Source organism: Rhinolophus sinicus, chromosome 14 (genome assembly GCF_057876585.1).
Source record: "Rhinolophus sinicus isolate RSI-liver-muscle chromosome 14, RSI-T2T, whole genome shotgun sequence".
In the NCBI taxonomy this organism is placed as follows: domain Eukaryota; kingdom Metazoa; phylum Chordata; class Mammalia; order Chiroptera; family Rhinolophidae; genus Rhinolophus; species Rhinolophus sinicus.
In genome coordinates, this window is record NC_142514.1 from 27274413 (window position 1) to 27294227 (window position 19815).

Genomic DNA, 19815 nt, shown 5'->3' on the forward strand with positions numbered 1-19815 from the left:
ACTTCTCTGCACGGTGCCGGGAACCCCGCCTCCTCCTTTGTGCCGCCTCCTCTGTCCTTAATGCCCCAGTGGTATCCACAGCTCCCTCCTCCGCGCTCGTATTCAGACTTTCCTTTCCTCTGTGTTCCCTTGTACAGTATAGCAGTTACCCTGCAGGGCGCCTGTCACGCCCTTAGGACTGTGTGTTGTCTATGTTTTTACCCCCAGCTACTTGCACAGGGCCTTGTGCATGTTGGAGATCAACCAGTATTGACTGGATGCAAGGAGTGTTTACAGGAGAATCGTGGTAGATTGCGATCCAGGGACAGGCAGAGGGCTGTAATGGCAAGCGAGACAGGGAGAGGTTCTGTGGGATACTCAGAGGGTGCTCAGGAAAGGATGTTAGAGGAAGTGAGCTGCCAGGGAGGAGCCCTGGAAGATGGGCTGGAGGGTTTGAACTCTTTCTGGTGGGCCATAAGGGGCCCTGGGAGCAGGGACTCTTTGTTCCTTCTCAAGACTTTTGGGCCTGTGGCATCAGCCAGCAAATAGTTTTCCGAGCTGTTGGTAAGGTGCAGGAAGAACTCGACTAGTTCCCAGCCTTGAAGGGCTGTGGCTGAGGGGCCCCGCGCCTCACAAACCCCTCATTCTCCTGAAGGTGGCAGAGTGGAGGCCTCCTTCTCCGTTCCTTATGCCCTCTACCCCTCCGCCATCACTTGCAGATCCTTTTGTGATGGATGATTTCCCCTTCCAGTCTTCTCCAAGGAGCCCCACGGGATGATTTGCCTGCTGTTTTACATTCCGAGTCTAGAATAGAAGTGGAGTGGACTCAAGAGGGTTCAATCCCCAGGCCGAGCCCCCAAGGACACCACTGGGTCTACTGAGCAAAGGGGTGGTGGGCGCTGGGCTGTTGTTTCCGGCGTCCATGCTGATCTTCTTCACATCCTGACACTGCCAGTGACTGTCTCGAGGAGGGGGCTGGGCTAGGGAGGCTGAAAACGGGGAGACTGCCATGGTTAAAAATAATGTGCGCTGCAGTTGGGTGTCTTTGGTTAGCAGGAGAGAAGAGAGGCAGCAGAGGGGGCGGGACTGCTACTTCAGGGCCTGGTTGCAATCTTCCTGCGATTTTAGAACACCATGGGGGCTCTAGCAGAATAATTAAACAGGCATTCTTTCCTGTTAGGTGCAGGAGGGGGGCGTCGGGGAGACCCTGGGTGCTCTGAGGCTCTCTGAAGCCAGAACTTTCATTCTGGGAGGAAATGAAGTGAGTCTTACCCTGGAAGGCAGCTCTGGCCTCCGCAGTTTTCCCTATGGGTCTGGGTTAGGAAGCCCAGTGGGGGTGTCTGGATCAGTCTCACCCTATACAGAGACCTCCCCCTCCCCTGGCCCCATAGGCATCCTGAGCTGGTCTCAGGGCTTCGCTTGTGCTTGAGACGCCTGATGGGAAACCCCTGCTAATCACACATGTCAGAGTGAAAGGCATGTCCGGGCTGAGAAAGCTGCTGATCTCAGTCTACAAAGTCAAAACAGGCTCTAGGGGCTCCACACATGCTGTGACCTGATTCTTCCCATCCTCATCCTTTCCCTCCATTTTCTCTCTCTTTTATTTGTGAGCCCTATTCTCAAGTCCCTAAGCCTGGCCACATTGAAATGGAACAATAGTCATTAATGTGAATGCCTTGTTGTTTCTCTTGATCAGTGTTATGGTTTACATAGAGATTTCATAACTCCTTGTGTTAGTTAGGACATGTGTTAGAATCGGAGGCCCAGAGGGTTTCAGGGACTTGCTTGTAGTCACACAGGACTGGTAGACCCAGATCTTCTAACTCCGAGTATATTGCTATTTCCATTTCCTCAGGCAATACCTGGCAATCAGGCCAACCTGAGTCTTCTGTAGATGACAATCTAAAGAGCTCACCTGGCCTCCAGACTCACCAGAGAGACCTTCTGGTCACTTCTGGGGGAGATTTCAAGACCCTGGCCTATAGAAAAAGGCAGAGACAAAGCTTAGGAAAGTTTGTGTCTTCCCCTCTGACTCTCGGTCATTAGTAAACAACTCATTGGTGGGGGGCAACAGGAATTGGGGAGCTGGGGAGGTTACTCTGGCAAATAGCTCAACCCATAGGGTAGAAAAGGGAGAGGGAAGAAGGCTGTATCCCTTGAAGCTTGTGGGGAGTGGGGGGAAAACAAGGTGCAGGACAGTGTCACATGGTTGTACAGTGCATGACTCTAGGGGGAGCCATTCATACTTGTCATTCATTGTAGATTTGTATATTTATTATGACAAGTTTCCTGCAGATGGCAGTAAAGTGTCTGGAAGAGGGGATCACGTTTGGGCTAGGGGCCGGGTGCAGGAGGGATTCACCATCCACCTATCAATCAGGTATCACATATTCAGGAACTTCCCTGTTCTTGGCATTGATACTCAAAGATGGCTGAAGATGTGGTCCCTTCTTCATGGAACTCAGTCTAATTGAGAGGACAGAGGGGACAAATAACTACCTTCCTGTGGGTATTGTGAAAGAGAGGGGCAGAGTGACTCAGGACTAAAGACTGGCCTCCTACTTAACCAGTAGAAAGCATCTACTATAGGATTCATTCTTGGGATCCCCCCAATGGGTGCTGATGAAATCATCATCCCCAGCATCTGCTCCAATGTGGCCTCCCCCAGGAAGCCTTCTCTGATCTCTCCAGTCAGATGGCAAATGTATCTCTACTCACCCCTTGTTTCAGTTGGTCTTATATTAAAATTGTTTCCAGGTACATTTCCCCCACCAGATCTGGAGCTCACTGTAGTCAGGAGCCCCATCTTACCCTTCCTTGTGTGGCCCCAGGATCTCACTCGGTGAGTGTGGGCTCGAGAACCTAGAGGCTCAGTGAGGGCTGTTGAATGTAGCTCAGATGCCGACGTTTGCTCTGCTTTCAGAGCCTAAGCTCAGCTGTGGGAGTCACTCAAGGGCCTGCCCCGGGGCAGACAGCATTGCACATGTGTGCCTTATCAGAGGAAGGGATTTGCTCCTCTGTGCCCATATGTCTGTCCTCCAGGATGGAAACTCTGAGAAGGCGCCTCCGTGCTTGTTTGTTCGCTCATTCACTCATTTAGTTAAAAAAAATAGATTTAACCCCAGTTATGTGCCAGGCACTGCGGAGACAACTGCATCTGGAGGCAGAAAACTTGGGCAAGTGACTTGACTTTTCAAAGCCTCGGTTTCCTTATGTATAAAAGGGAGATGATGACATCTGCTTCACATGATCATTGAATGAGAATCAAAATGCGCTTCACAAACACAGGCTAACGTGCCTGTTACTGCATTTAGCAGTGTCATTCCTTGTAACTTCCCTGGGCAACTAGAAGAGGCAGTAGAGACTCCAGGAAGGTAACAGTTCCCCAGGCAAGCGAGGCCTCTTAGTTCCATCCCTTCCTTTTGTTCACTCTAGGGCTTTGTCAGAGAGCAGATGAAAATGGTGTTTTTTTTTCCTGGCCAAGCCACTGGGGAGAAGAAGGGAATACAGGAGTGGGAAATAAGGCCCTAAGAACAATTCCATTGGGAACCCTTTCTCCTGAGGAGACAACCTTCTTTGCCCTGAAGCTCTGAGTTTTACACCTGAGGAGGCTCCTTCCTCCCCAGCTTGTCGGCTTCTTCCTGGCAGTATCTATCCTCAGAGTCCCTGGCCCTGTCCTGGAGTTTGGTTTCAGTAGCAGAGAGATGAGCAGGAGAGAGTTTCCTGAAAGTGGGGCAGAATGAATTGTAGCTACACACGACCAGCTCAGCTCCAGCTCTTTGAAAGTAAATCTGGGTCACAGTAGCTAGAAGGATGAAAAATGACCACGTGGGCAGAATTCTGTGCAGGCAGCGGAAAAGACAGCCAAGCTATCCTTTCTCTGAGGCTCAGGGTCCCTATGGGACCCCAGCTGGTGAGAGAAGGTGGTTGATGCATTGCAAAGTACAGTCTTTATGCTGTAGGTATTCCATCACGCTTTCCTAGGGACTTCCCAGGTGATGCAGAGAAAGGTTGGAATGGCAGCCTGACTCATGCTTTTCTGTTTTGGAGCAGCCAAGGACTGAGGTTAGGAACGCGGGGGAAGGGCTGGTTAATTTGGGAGCTTCGGAAGGCTATCATTTCTGTCCTTTGGGATTCAAGATGTGATGCTACCAGAGGAGCTGACAATGCAGCACGATCTAGGGCTGCACTTGTCTTTTATTTCAGCAGTCCTCCTCCTGGTAAGAGGTCTGTGAACATGCCTGGGTGTATTAATATCCCGTCATCCCCAAAGTGCTATCCTGAGCCTGACCAGTTGCTGCGGCTAGGACCTGCTGTGATCTGGCCCTGGGTCTGCCTGTTGCCACCTGTCAGGTAGAAGCCAGCCAGCTTCCTGGCTCTGCCTTGGCTCTCCTGCAGGAGTGGAACTGGTGCTGCTGGCTGGAATCTCCCTCTGGACTTAGGATGCTGTCTCAGAGAAGGTCTGGGAGGCCCTGTAACTTGAAGAGTGATCATGGCTGAAGTTCTGTGCCTCCCCCCCGCCCCCAGAAGGTACCAGGATTTTGCTTTGTGGTCAAGGGAAGGATTCTGCCTGGAGCCTCAGGGGGTGTGTCTCTGGCCATGCCCTTCAGTCTTCATTCCCACCGTTAGTAATTTCCTTGTTTGCGCACTCTTCCATTTGTTCACTGAAGGGAATGCCTTTGGGAGACAGTTGGAGACCCAGTTCCATCATTTGCCATTTGGGTGACTCTGGGAAGTTACTAACCTCACTGAGCCTCGCTTTCTCATGGTTAAAATGGGGGACCAAGAGTGCAGAGTCTTGTAGGGTGGATTCAATGAGATAGTAGGAATAAGGTGCGTAGCCCAGTGCCTGCGATGCAGTCAGCCCTCAGTTTGTATTAGCTCTTCTCATTAATATCGTTCATTCACTCATACACTTGTTCACTAATTGATGAATGTGTTGATTTATCCTTTTGCTTACTCATTGATCATGTTCCTTTAACAGATATTCCCAGGACGTTTTTTGGCTAGGCTCAGACTGGGCTTCAGAATCCAGCTCCCCTCTGGAAGACAGCTAAAATGCAGCATGTGCTGTGTATACTGCAAACCCAAAGAGAGTTATGAGGAAGTTCTGTGAGGGAAGGGCTTCCCCCTACTCCTGCCCTCACTCCTAGCTTAGAGCAGTGGTAGCATTTGATTGGGACTTGGAAAAGAAGTAGGAACTTGCCAGGACAACCTGAAGAGTGAGGGCATGTCCCTGCTGGCTTATTTCTATTCTTGCTCTCCTTTCTTTGACCTCAGTAGAAAGGAACAAAAGGAAATGAAGACAGAACAGCTGGTGGAAGTTAGGAATTAAAGAATTCAGAGGGTGGTTTGGGGAGTTGAACTCTGGACTCAGTCCAGGAGCTCCTGAGAACTGATGCCAGCTGGGATCCCCTTGTAAATAATAGCTGGAAAAGCTACTGTGTATTGAGTCCTACATGGGGTGGTGACAGGCAGGCTGGAAACTGAGCACAAATCCCGAGAGGCTCTAGAGAAGTGGCTACTGTTCTCGATTGCGATCAGAGTCACCAGCATGAGGGGAGGCCTGGGGCACAAGCCCCTCTCTCAAGAACAGAATTTCTGTGATTTTTAAAGACTTCAACCTGAATGTAGCTCAACTTTAGTCTCTCAAGACTACGTCCTCGAAATCCAGACACATTTTACATATATCATGTAATCCTCATAAACCCTGTGGGAAGTAGTTGCTGTTCTCCCTGTTTTACAGAAGAGAAAAGTTAAGGAACTTGTCTGAGGTCATCCAGTGAGCAGAGTGGAGCTGGGGTCCCCAATGCTGACTGTGCAAAGCACCCTCTGGAATACAACCTGTACAGTATGCCCTTTGGAATTGTTCATTGCTGTGGCTCAGGTTGGCCTAACTGCAAATCCCCTGCATTCTTCAGAACGTTTTGAACATATACTGAAGTAGTGAGAATAGTACAATGAACCCCCGCGGCCCAGACTCAAGAATTATCAACAATGAACCTCCCGGCCCAGACTCAAGAATTATCAATTCATAGCCAATCCTATTTCATTCACACACCCTATTCCTGCCTCCCCAGTTTCAGTATTCCCATACGTTCACCTCCCAAACTTTTAGACTATTATAGCACCTTTTCCCCAGTAGTAAACACATCAGTTTATCTGCTCAGTAGTCATATTTGAAGACTGTGACTAGTCCCACTTGACCCATTTCCCAGAGGTGTCATGAGAGATTCCACGCCCGAAAACAAGGGCCCCAAGGGAAATACGTCCCTTTCAGTGTTGTTTGTCTGAGCCTCTGGTCCTTCCAGCTTGAGAGTCATGCCCTACTCCCAGAATGCAACAGAGCTAGGCTAGAGTGTGAGCAGGGTCAGAGCCAGGCTAGATCCTGAATTTGAATCAGGACCCTGCCAGAGTAATTGAGTAAAGTATCCTAAAAATGGATTTTGAGGATGTAGTCTTGAGAGACTAAAGTTGAGATGCATTTGAGTTGAAGTCTTTAAAAATCACAGAAATTCTGTTCTTATGAGAGGGGCCTGTGCCCCAGGCCTCCCCTCATGCTGTTGACTCTGACCTTTTTTTTTTTTTTTAACATTTTTTTAAATTACTTTTAGGTGCACAAAACAATGTAATAGTTAGACATTTATCATTTATATCCCTCACACAGTGACAACCCCTTTCCCCCCATCCACTACCGCTCTGACATTGCACATAGGCATTACATTTCCACTGTCTCTATTCCTAATGCTGTATTCCACTTCTTGTAACTATGTGTGTGTGTGTGTATATATATATATATATATAAAATTGTAGTTGACCTTCATTATTGTTCAGCTTCAGCTTCAGGTGTACAGTGCAGTGATCAGGTATCTACATCATTGGTGACTGATCTTAATCGAGAACAGTAGCCACCACTGCTCTAGAGCCTGTCTGGGATTTGTGCTCAGTTTCCAGCCTGCCTGTCACCACCCCTGTAGGAGTTTTCACCCTGAGGTAGTATTGGATGGAGAGATGTTGTTTCAAGTAGAGGGGAGGAGCCACACCTCCTAATTTGGGGACCCTCCCAGTTCCCCCCGAGTACAGCCTGCCTGCAGCCTTTTGGTAGGAATCTCAGAGGCTCCACACAGGGTGAGACCTTCTGCCCCAGAGAACGGAGGCTGGGTGTGGCTGAGTGTGCGGGGGCTCACGTTAGCCTGATTCTTTCCAGAGAGGAAATAAAATAGTTACATTCACAGAGAGAGTGGGAGATAGCAGAGGGGTCAATACCTTTTCTAGCTACTATTGATCTGTTCCAAATGCCAGGCGTTGTGTTTGGCATCTTACATGCTTTATTTGACCTAATCCTCCAAACAACTTCAGGAGGCACATGTGCTACAGTAGAGGAAACAGAAACCCAGAGAGTTTGGTAACTTGCTCCAGGTCTCCCAGACAGTAAGGCGCCAAGCTAGGAATGGCACTCTCTGCCTCGGGCAACCCAGTGCCTCCCCCATTACAAGGAACAGTAGTTTAATAATAGCTAACATCTGCACTGCACTTCAAGGGTCACAGAGTGCCTGAACACCCATTATCTCCACTGCCTCAGAAGCCCGGGGCTGGTGAGGCATTCCACGCCCCTTTGGGACAGCTGCCTATCAGGGGTCCAGTCTCTGCTCATGTCCCTGAGTAAGGATTGGACATTCTTTGGCATTGGCTCTGACAAGCCAGGGGAGAAGGCCTAGGAAGAGACTGAGGTAGAGAGACTTGGCCAGTTGCTATGGTAACCCAGATGGCTAAGTAACCATTTTGAGGGTTGCTATGGTGACAGGGTGCCGGGCTGCTGGGTGGCAGGGATCCTGTCTTTCTGGGTGGCTGGCACCATCCAGGCCTCTTAAATTAGCGATGTTGCACTTTCTGAACAGAAGAGGGCAGCATGATGGTTGGCAGAGGCTTCCCACTCCAAAGCAGATTTGGGAACTTGAAGCAAAACTTAGTGTTTCCAGCAGCTGGACAGAAAGGGAACTTTTTCACTGAGATGGCCAAAGTTAGTGTCTGAAAGGTTGGTGGGGCTGAGCCTGGAGGCGGGTCTCCTGAATCGAGAACTAGACGATTTTCTTCAAAGAGCTGGCTTGGGGCAGCCTCTTTAGTGTCTGCTTCCAGCTACTGTTGGGCAACGTAAAAAACACAGGAGACAGCCTACCCCTGCAAGGAGGAATGGAGAGAACACACACACACACACACACACCCTCTACTAGCAAATTATTTATAAAGCATCAATAACACATGTAAAATAATGCAGCATGAGCCAAGCTGAAGAAGTGCTAGGAGTAAACCTTCTAGAGGTTGGAGTAGCGCTAACAGGAGAAATAATTTTGCACTTCCCTCTTTCATCTCTGCACATGAAGTGCCCTCTGCTCTTGGCCACTGAGTGGACACTGAATCGGATTCTCAATTATGTTGAATCTAGCCCACATCCCCCACGCCCATGTGACTTCGGTGAGGCATTCATGCCCTCAGCAAATATTTATTGAACATCTACTAAGTGCAAAGCATTTTGTTAGGCCCAATAATGATAAAAGATGAAATAGATGTCTCTGCCTCAAAGAACTTATGAACCAGGAGGTTGAGGCAGTGGTGCAGACACCTACCTTAGGTGTGGGTGCTCCAGGAATGGAGGAGACAAAATGCAGTTGGGATTTTGAGAAGAGACTATTCCACTGGGATTCACTGAAAATCACTTTATGTAGGGTGAGCTTTCAAGATGGGTAGGATTTCAGTAGGTGGAGTTGGGGGTGGAGGACATTCCAGGCAAAGGCTCAGAGTTTGATTATAGGGGAAGATGCTGCACATGAGGGTATCCTGCGAGATAAGCTTGTAAAGGAAGGTAGATGTCAAAATATAGAGGACTTTGAACTCCAGGCACAGATAAGGGATACTGTGAGAGATAAGCATGCTTTCTTCTTAAATACCATACATAGCTTCCTAGCTTCTCAGAAGCCACAGGCAGCTGAGTATTTTAGGGTCATCTGGTTCACTTATTCATGCATTTAATCAAAATTTTAAACAAATATATAATGAGTGCCCTATATGTGCCAGGTCATTTGCTAGAGGCTAAGAATCCTGTGGTGAGCAAGACAGACAGCAACCCCCGCCCTCCGGGAACTAATGATTTGGTAAGGATGAAAGACACCGAATGATAACTTCAAGGGTGTCAATATTACCAAAGGGGAGTAGAGGGGGCAAGAGGCCCTACTACTCCTGTGGATCAAGGCAGGCTTCCCAGGAGGAGTTCCAGCAGAGGTGTGAGCCAGGCCAAAAGAGGAGAGCAATGAAGGGTTACAGACCAGGAGAAAAGTAGGTGGGAAGGCAAGAGAGCACAAGAGCACATCTGAGGAGCTGAAAGAAGTTCAAAGTGGCTGGGCCTTATGGAGAGGGGCACTTGAGAAGCTTAGGTGGGGGAGGTCACCCAGGAAAAAAATAGGGTTTTATTTACTTGTATTACCCTTTCCCCCCACTAGATGCCCTTCTGAGTACATCCTGCCTCCTTCTGCTTCCCCCATTGCAGCCTCCTTAGAAATGCAACAGCAGTCGTACCGTCAGAAGCAAAGGAAAATCATAGACCAAAAGGAGAAGCCTCAGAGCTGTCCCAATTGTGTGGTCAGGCTATAAATTTAGACTCGCTTGGAAAAAAACAAAAACCGCCCCTTCATAGGCTTCCTTCTTCCCATCCCCCCAGAAGCTGCTTTGTTCCTCTCTCCTTGTAAAAATTTTCTCTGTAAAACAGGAACATCAGCCAAACATGTGGAGTTCCCCCTTTCCATTCATTAGAAGAATGCGTTACTTCAAAATCTCATGGAAACATTTAAATGCAAGTCTTGTCGAGAGAGTTACTTGAGTCTGAGAAGCCCCCTAGCCACAACCCAAACCAGAACTTTCTTCCTTGATTACCGTGTTTCTGAACAGGAATCTCAACCCCTTGCCCTGGCCTGCCAAACCTTTCAGGCCTTCAACAAAGCCTGATTCCCAGAACAGACTCGCTCTCCCTTCTCGCCCTTGTCTTTCCTCACCTTTGATGAGCCACAGTCACAATTCTTGAGGGATCTGCTCAAAAGTGGCACATGTGGCACATGCAGCAGCCCCAGGAGGGGATGGAGGGGCTCTTTAATGAAAGTGAAGGGGAGATGTCTGTTTCAGGGGAGAGGGTGGAGGTGAGTGTGTGTGTATTTCTGGGCCGCCTTAGCCCTACTGGCATAAACTAATATGGGAAATGCAGATGACTCAGCACTGATACAGTCAAGATCCCCAGAGTTAGCATTTCTATATGCTCTGCTGTTTATGAAAAATGTGCTTATGCCATCAATCACCAGCTCCTTCATCCTGCATCTTCTACTAAAAGCCTTTTATTTATTTTAAAAAGAATAAACCTCAAGCTTATTCACCTCCTTTTCTTGAACTGAGCTCATTAGCAGCTGACACCAAACTGTGAACTAGCTTTTTTTAAGCACAAAGGATTGAACTGGAAGGACATGAGCATTTGTCCAAGATCCTCCCTGTCTGTCCTCTTGTGGCCCTTCCCTGTATGATCTCTCTGCCTAGAACTTGGGCCGGTCAGCAAAACTTGATGGAAAAAGATATGATTAATGGCTTGCTCACCCGATTTCTGATTTTGGTGTGATGTGGAAAGCACCAGTGTGCACCTATTAGTGAAAAGCATCATTTCTTCTTCTTGTTATTAATGCACTGAGCGTTGACCAAGTACTTGGCACTACTCATAGCATACAAAGATGCAGGCCTTGTCCCTGGGGATGGGGGTGTTGAGGCCGGGGTGGGGGGGGAGAGCGGGGGTCGGTAAGAAGCTGCTCATTAAAAATCGAGAGAATGGGAACTCTAATGGAAGCCCAAGTCCCAATTTTGGCTGCTCAATGTTGCATGAATTCTTTTTTCACTTGCAAATGTGCTGTTATTGTGAGATCAGTCAGCCCAACTGTTTACCCACAACCACTTCTCCACCCCCTGAAAAATCAAGTTAACAGACTTTGATGAAGCTGGGAAGGATGATGGCTGGCTGGGGGCAGCTGGGGGCTAAAAGATCACCTGCATTTTACCTGAGTTCCTCATTCACAGTTCTTGGCCCCAGTGCAGTCTGTGAATACACAGCTGAATGGAGGAGCGGATGTTATTGGCAACTTCCTCCACAAAGTGGTCCCAAATAAATCCCTACCCATATTTACCAGTTTCCTTTCTTCACTTTCCTTTTCCCTGACAGAGAATCACTGGCTTCCCTTTTTCTTTTCCTGACTAGTTAAGGCGCCAGAATCCTTTTCTTTGTTCCTTAACAGTCCTGGTTCAGTCTCAGTTTCCTACATTTCTCCCTTTTGATCTAAGTGTTCGAATGGCTGTCACAATGCAATCATGTTGGGTCTCTCCTCTTATTCACCCCATGGTGCAGTGAGAATCCTATTTTCGTTCCTCCCTCAGTTGTCATTTCTCGGCCTCTGGCTCTGCATCCTTGGCCTGGTTTACTTCATGGTGCTTGGTCTGCCCTCTCATTTCGAGTTGTTTCTTCCATTTCTGGAAAAGCCTTTGTTCCTGGGATTCTTTGTGGTCTCAGTGTTCCCTCAGGCCTCATACTGCAGCCTGTCTGGGTCTTGCCCTTGTCCTCATTCTGACCGTGTGTAGCCCTGGGATCTGAGGCAGCTAGATCTTTTGCTCTCTCGTCTCCTTTCAGTTTCTCTAGGTCCTTCTCCAGCAGCTGCACAGGCCCAGCTCGGTTGCTCTCCAGCCGGGGGCTCCCTCCTTTGTCCCAGCTCCGGGTGGAGGTCCGCTCTGAATGGGGCTGCCCGCCCACCCTGTGGAGTCGGCTCCGGGGTCTCCCCGCCCGGGCGGCTGGCCCAGCCGTTCATCCTGACGCGCGCGTGCGGCCTCCTACTCAGCCAGACGCCCGCCGAACACCCCCGCCGCCCTGGGCTCGGGCCCCTGGTCCCCGGCGGGCGCTGGTGCGCAGCTACCGGGGGACCCGTGTGGGCAGACCCGGCCCAGCCAGTCGCAGCCCCGGCCGAGGACGCGCCGGGCGGCGGAGGCGGCGGTGCGAGGGGCGGGGAACGGGCCGGGCCTGGCGCTCCTGACAGGAGGAGCCGCCGCCGCCGCCGCCCGTCGCCGCCACGCCGGGGCGGGCTGAGGGAGGAGCGGAGCCCAGGGGAGGGGAGGCGGAAACGCGAGCCGGGACCGGCGGGCTGCGAGCGGGCTGAGGAGCGGAACGCGACTGACTGCCAGGCCGGGCGAAGCGGGCGGAGAGCGGACAGCGAGGGCGCCGCTGCCGTCTCCCAGCCGCACAAAGGGCCGAGGCTGGGGCCGTCGCCGCCTCAGGGCGCGGGCCTGGAACCGGCGTCGGCCGGAGCCCGGGGAGAGCGCGGCGCGGGCGGCCATGGCTGGCTACGTGCCGGGTCAGCAGCCGGCCAACCGCAGCCAGGAGAAGGAGTTCGTGCAGGCGTACGAGGATGTGCTGGAGCGCTACAAAGGTGCGGCCGGGCCCGGGGCCGGGGTCGGGGGCCGGCGCGGCGTGGCCCTCCGAGTCCGCTGCAGGTGGGGCGGCCGGGCGGGGTCGCGCCCACCCGGGCGCCGGGCCGGCTCTGAGCTGCTCTTTCTCCGGGCCAGTGTATTTACAGAACTGGGATAAAGCTCAGCGATTCTCACGTACAATCGACGGCGCTTTCCATAGCACTAGTTACATTACTCAGCCCTTATCTGGCCCAGCTGGAAGGAGGCGAGACCAGGGGCTGGCTTTGGAGCCCTCCTCCTGTGGGGAGTTGCCGAGGAGGAGTGGGGACGGGGAGAAGCCACCCGTTCTGCGCCCTGTGCGGGTCTTCCCCGAGAGCCTCGGACATCTGCGTGCCTGCCAAGGGTCCCTCGCCCCCTTTTGTCTCTCTCAGTCTCCCATCGGTCGCGTGGCAGCCGAGTGTGAACCCCCTGGGTTTCTTTGGGGCCGGTGTCCGTGAGTGTGCAGTTTTGGTGGCCAGGCCTCTTCCCACCCTCACCTCCCCGGGGGTTTTGAGCCTGACCGGGGCTGGGGTCTATTGCTGCTTTTCTCAAAAATCAAGGTTTGTTTTGGAGCTCGGATTTCCGCCCCTGGAGGCTCTCTTACGAAGCAGTGCTGCAAGTTAATGCCTCACCTAAACCTGGGGTGAAGACTGAAAGTTTTGACAGGCCAGTGGGTCTGGGGACAGCATTACCCTAACTGCTGCAGCTGCTCCTTAAGTGGAAGCCAGGGATGCGTGGCCTTGGGAGCCCTGCCTTGATCTTTAACATCCAGTTCTGGGGTTGTGCTTTGTGTGGCAGTTGTGCTTTCCACAGACATGGAGATTTTCCCAGAAACTACATAGGCTGCACTTTCTCCTATTTGATTCAGCTGGGGCTCTGGTGACTGGGCCTTTAGTTTCTTTTCATCTGAAGGAGAGGAAACTTCAGCCCTTTTGACTGAGTCCAGCATGCTTGTTTACGACTCCTACCCAGTGAAGGGAAACTAATGAAGAAGCTGTAAAATGCTCCTTGTTTTTCCTTGTGGCATTAGAGCCCTGCTTGGGAATGCAGCGGGAGAGGGAGAGAGAGAAATGAAATGCTAGAATGAACCAGCTTAGGGAGTTCTACTTGTTCCCTTCTGCATCAGCTCCTGTAAGCTGTCCAGGTTTTCCTGCCTGCAGCAAGTTTTCTGTCAACCCCCTGTGGTCTTTTAAGAAATGTGGTTCATTTCAGAGCACAAAGAGGTTAGATTGTGCTGCTGAACTTCATTGAAAAAAACGCTGCTAAGTGACTGGTTCCATTAAGTTTCCTTTGCAGGCTTTTGAGTAACACTGCGCTCTTCAGAGGGAGGATCCTCTGGGCCTGTCTCGGGTTTGGTGGCAGCTTTAAAAATCAGCAGAATTAAAACAAAAACAGGTGAAAAAAATCTCAGTACCTCACTAGATCATGTTGCTGGTGGCCTCCAGCTGAAAGGAAGTTGGATTTCCTAGCATATGAAACTAGGAAAGAAGGGGGAAGTAGGGTTTGTTCCAGGAGAGGCCTCTTGTGTTCAGTCCTTTTTAGCTGTCTCACTCAGTTTGGCTTTCCTCTGAAGGACTTTGATCAGGTGTATAGGAATTTGATCCTTCCCAGACACAGATCTCTTTCTTGAGGGGAGGAATGAGTCAAAAATGGTGGCCAAAGTGGATTAACTTGAGCTGTTTGAGGTTGTCATGCAGTCTGTTCTATGATAGGTGCAGAAGAATTTCTCTTTCCTCCCCGCTGCACCATTCTCACTGGGAAGTCAGGATGGATTAGCATCCGGGCCTTTGTTACTTTGCTGTATGGAATTCCTGCATTTTCCAGACTTAGAAGTCTCTTTACTGCCTTAATAGGAGAACTGTTTGCCTAAGCTGGAATCAATAGAGTGATCAGGGGAGGTAGTTTGTGAGGATAAAGCCAGAAATTGGATTTGGGGAGACTGGGGGAAATATTGATGATGATGGGGTTCTAGACTCTCATTGGTTGGCCACCAAATTATTTGGATCTTTTTCTGCTGCTATTCATTTGTAGTACCTCATTCTACCAGTGAAATAGGATTTTTGTATTCAGAAGGAGAGGTAAAGTTTTCAGCTACATAAACTGCCCCTAGAAGGGGCAAAGGTGAGAAGGGAAGTGATGCACTTGCAGTGTAAGGACATAGAACAGTACATTATAGCTGTATTAGGAATGGTTGTCAAGCATAGGTTTTCCAGAATTGTGCCTGGCAACCATTTCTCTGTGCATTGGTAGTGAGCATGGTTTTGGCAGGATTAGATGATTCATCATGGACGTAAACACTCTCTCTCATTTCCTAAATATCCCAAAGGTTCTTTCAGAGTCTGACTGGCCAGCAAATAGGAGGAGGTATTAGATTATAACTCTGGATCCTAACAGTTCAGAGGGGGCAGCAACCAACAGAGCCAGGGTGTGTCCTTGATTCTTCCAGTCTTCCAACAATTATTAAATATCTATTAGAGGTAACAGAGCGTTAAGCCCTGGAGATGCCAGAATTATGAATGAGACCCGTTTCCTGCCTTTGGTTATTCACATCTAGTAAGGGAAAGATATATACAAACAACTCATTATAATACTGTATTAAGTGCTAGAACAGAGGTGTGTGGAAAGTACTGTGGAAGCAAGAGGAGGATTGAATCTCTCCCCTTGGGTTCACTGCGAGACTTGACAAAGGAGGTGACACTTCAGTGAGCCTTTAGGGAGGAATGGGATTTGGTCAGATGGAGGAGGGTGGGAGGGGAGGAGGCGGAGGGAATAAATATGTGCAAAGGCATGAAGGTATGAAAATGAATAAAGGGCTTTGAGGAAGGTGGAGTAGTTGGATGTGACTAAACGGCTAGAGTTTTGATGGGAACACATGATACTGTAAAGGGCTCTGAGTCCAGATTCTTCTATGGTTTTATATCATGGGCAGTGGGGGAAGTCATTCATTGAAAGTTTTTAAAAAAGCAACAATTCGTATGCCAATTTTATTGCTTCATAATAGAGGACGTACCTGTCCAATGATTGGAATACTTACATCTCTGTCTGGGGCACTCTTTCCCAGTACCAAAGTGCTTATAAAGCTAGTAATCAGATGATTGCTTGGTAAACATGGAAACAAAGAAAAAAGAGGTGCATTGTTTTGAGGACTGTTGCATCCAGATGATGATATGGGCCAGTCACAAAGTCCCTCTCTGTAGATTCAGATCCTTATGAACACCAGAGGAAACAAAGAAGATACAGAGGTACTAAGAGAACCAAGACCTGAGTTTTCTAGGATAGTGACAAACTCTGTTGTAGAAGCTGGCTACATGTGGGCATAGTTTTAGGTTTTAGCGAGGAGGTTTAAAAACAAACAATCTAGGTTCATGGTGGTTGATTAAGCAGAAAGGGTAATATGGAGGTTGGTTCAGGCAGAATTAGACTTTGTTTTCCCAAAGCCCTAAAGCCTAAAGAGTCTTTACGTGTTAGGCTGGACTAGGAATAAAACAGAACATTCACATTTAAACATTGGTAACATGGACTATCTGGTATTTGAAACTTAAGAGTTCGTACCAGGTGTCACGGGTTATATGAAGCTAGTTAGGACTGATTTTTGTTCATCATATCACAGAAAAGAACTTACATAACTTACTGCACAGAGAGGAGTGAAGGGTCTGTGTATTATTTAATGTACAAAACCAGCAAGGCAGCATAGTAGATAAAGTAGAAGGAGACTAGGCTTTGAATTTCTTAAGTCTTGTGCTCCAGTCCTAGTTCTGCCACTTGTGTTGTGCGACCTTGGAAAAGTTACTTGTAATCTTTGAGTTGCTCATCTGTTAAAATGGAGATGATAATGCTAACTCCTTGGGATTCATGAGACTACAAGTGAGCTATTGGCACGTATTAAGCCATTAATGTTTAGAAAAACCTTCATGTATATAATACTTTGTATTTTACAAAGCAGTTTTATATTCATTATCTTATTTGATCTTTATAATATCCTGTAAGGAAGGTATTAGACACATGGGTAAATTTAGGCATAGAGACGTACATTATCGTCCAAGCACCGGGGTCTGTCTAGACTTCTAGGTGACAGTTTCACACTGTTTCACAGAAGGAAGGTTTAAAATCAGAGCAGTGACTTGGGTTGAGATAATTGTGAAAATACTTTGTTAGTATCATTGTTAGTGTCATTATTAATAGTTTTAGTCTCTGAACTATAAGTCACATACCTTGTGTGGCCTATGTTTTCAAATCTGTGCACTGTGGAGAATTTTTTTCCCCCATATGGGAAAGGTTTCATGGTGTATAAATCACTTTGAAATTTTATACAAAAGCAATGTAGTGCAAAGTGGTAGTTTTGTTAACATACTGGTTGGAAAATATAGGCTGAGGATTTGGTATTGTTTACCTAAGTGATACTCGTATACACACCCTCTTGGTTAAATGGAGATTCAGCGTTGTTGTTTTTTTAACTTTATTTTAAGTGTGTTTTTCCAGGACACATCAGCTCCAAATCAGGTAGTTGTTTCAATCTAGTTGTGGACGGCGCAGCTCACAGTGGCCCATGTGGGGATCGAACTGGCAACCTTGTTGTTAAGAGCACCTTGCTCTAAACAACTGAGCTAACTGACTGCCTGTAGATTCAGGTGTTTTTTTTTGGCTTTTTTTTAGATTGTTTTTAAGTTCCTTTTTAGAACACAACCCTTGAATTGAAGTGGATAGCTTCTAGACAGAACAATAGGACAATTGCTGCTTCTGAACATGGACTCTTAATTCAGAAAGTGAACCAAGTTCGTCTGCTGGGAAGTCACAAGCTTTGGCCACATACATGCTGTTGAAATCATAAAATGTGCGCATGTGCTAACAACAATGCTTATGGGAACTTTCGTCTTGGGCTTGCTTGGCAACTGACATAATACAGGCCAGGGAAGTGCATCAGCTGAAGCCTTATTGTCCTGGTATTTTTCAGCACCAATTTTAAGTTTTAGAGCTCATGGTAGAAAGAATACTTGAGTATTCTTTCCCAAGATCAAAAGTCACAAGTAAATAATTATGGGTTGCAAAATGAGTTTGTAGTGTGTTTTTTTAGTGGTCTTGAAAACACCCAGTCTTTCCTCCTTTTACTAAATACGGTTGGCCCTTTCAGTTTCTGGTAATTATATGTTGAGCCGTGTTGTGACTAGCTTGTGTGGTGTGCTAAAGCTCTGCGTTTGCTCTTCATGGTTTTGATGGGAGTTTATGCCTCTGTTGTCTTGGTCCTACCAGTGACATTTACTAATTTCCTGGACTGGAGGAGCCCTTTCAGGCCTGTTGGCTTGGCTGGCAGTATCTAAAAATGTTTATTCCAACTTTTTTTTTGTTACTTCTAATAAAACATTATTTTTCCTTCCAGAACTTCCCAGTGCTTGGAATAAATGACAATGAATCTCTGATTCTTTGTCTCCAGCTTTGCATAATTTGACTTGCTCTGCATACCTGTGTCAACTGTTAATGTCCAATATAGCTCTCTGCTCCCTTTGGACAGGTCTCAGTAGGTCTTCCTAGGTCCTCAGACCTGCCTCTGTGCTTGTGTGTTCTGTCTTCCTGGAGTGCCCTCCTCTCCCTGTCTTTTCTGATTATTCAAATCTTATCTCTTTTGTTAAAGGTAAACATTAGACCTGTGTCCTCCATGCAACTTTCTCCCATTACTCTATCAGACATTGACCTTTCCCTTCTCTGATCTCTTACAATGTCTACCTCTCAATTAGTCTCTTAACTATATACTGTTTTGTATTATTCTTGTATTGCCTCACATTTGTTAGAATTGTTCCCCTATTAAGGTTTTATGCGCTTATAACATAGGGACTTTGTATACTTTTTTTGTATGTGGTTGATGGAATTCCTGTCAGGAGAAGGCAATCATAGCAGCATTTTCAAGTTATATTTAAAATAATTTCCTTTTCATATTATAAAAGTATGTGTTTAATGTAGAAGATTATAAAAAATACAAGAAAGTATGTAGAGCTTTAGATAATATACCTTCGTTAGTTTTGTGTGTGTGTGTGTGTGTGTGTGTGTGTGTGTGTGTGTGTAGGGGGAGGGTGGAGAGGCAGGCCGACCAACATAGACAGATGTGCTCTGCCTGGAGAGAATGGGGTTCTCAAGGATATGCCCTTTTTGGCCAGCCTGAGACCTAGTCTGCTGTGGCTCCATAAATTTGTGTTACACTGTTAAGTCTGCTCTCCTTGGGCACAAGCATTTATTTTTCTTTCTCTGTTCAAAATTGCTTTCTTCTGCGTGACCATGTGTCAGTCAGTCATCAGGGATGATTTGGGTCCTTGCCGAGGACAAGTAAATTAATCGGTCAGTCAGAATCTTTGGACAAGGGCTTTGGCAGCTGTGCTGCTGGATTCTCTCCTACCGTAGCCAATTTCTGCCATGATTTTTGTTCAGAAAGGTAAATATAATTCCTTTGTGTTGATGAAAAGAATGAGCTTCCTTAAGTGTCTTTTGGAGTTTCGATGGTTTTCAACCTGTAGGAGCATGTTCGATTGAGACAGATAGGAAGAGATTTTTTTGGGGGTTGTGTTTTTTTAGTCAGTCAACAACAATGAAATCAGCTCACTTAGTGCACTGCATTCTTCTAGTACCTACAAGGAGATACTGTGTTGGGGGAAGGGTATTGCGGAGTAGGGTGGGCCTCTTAGAAGCATCGGGAGAATGATATTAAGGTTAGGAATACAGGGAGCGAAGTCCTGACGGTCAGTCTGAGGAACCTCCGTTTTCCACAGTGGGCAGGACTAATGTAGTGGCTGTGTCACGGCCAGATGAGAGGGGGGATCTGCTCTAATTGAGTCACGAGGTTAGATAGTTGGTAAAGAGGAGAGGGATATATTTGAGAGACATTTTGGGCAGGTACAGGGACTTAAATTTAGATAATAACATTGCTTAACATTGTTTTCTAGAAGATTTTGCGTTAAAAAAAAATTTACGATCCTTCATGGCTTTTCCAAAACAAGGTCCTCTTTCTTGTTGTATTAAAATCTTCTTTTAAAGATTGTATTCCATTTTGACCTTGTTACATAGGGCTATGTATTTGAACCTATGACTGAAGGTTGTGTTTGAGTCTCTACTTCTCCTTTAAATGAGCAGTGCTGAGTACCCCAGCACACCAATTCTAGCCACTGTGGACGACCTTCAGTGTATGCTTCCGGGGATCCCGGCCAAGAATTGCATAAGAAATCCTCTTAAGTCCTCTCTAAAATCTTCAATTATATCTTGAACTGCTAATCTCCCAGGGTGTCAGGGGGCTTGTTTGGAGGATCCATTCCCTCATGTAATTAATAAACATTTATTACATGT

The 19815-nt window shown here is 47.6% G+C and overlaps 1 protein-coding gene across 12 annotated transcripts in view; it reads left to right on the forward strand.

The window, feature by feature from the left end:
* MACF1 (microtubule actin crosslinking factor 1) overlaps positions 1 to 19815 on the forward strand; it is a 311168-nt gene that overhangs the window by 4727 nt on the left and 286626 nt on the right. Inside the window, exon 1 of one of the 12 annotated variants that reach the window (XM_074334441.2) lies at positions 12162 to 12473. The exons of 10 other annotated variants lie outside the window; for them this stretch is intronic. In XM_074334441.2, the coding sequence (XP_074190542.2) occupies positions 12380 to 12473 (94 nt within the window). In that variant the 5' untranslated portion in view covers positions 12162 to 12379. Of the gene's footprint in view, positions 1 to 12161; positions 12474 to 19815 lie in introns of those variants that run through there. One more of the 12 variants, XM_074334438.2, reaches the window with a different exon arrangement.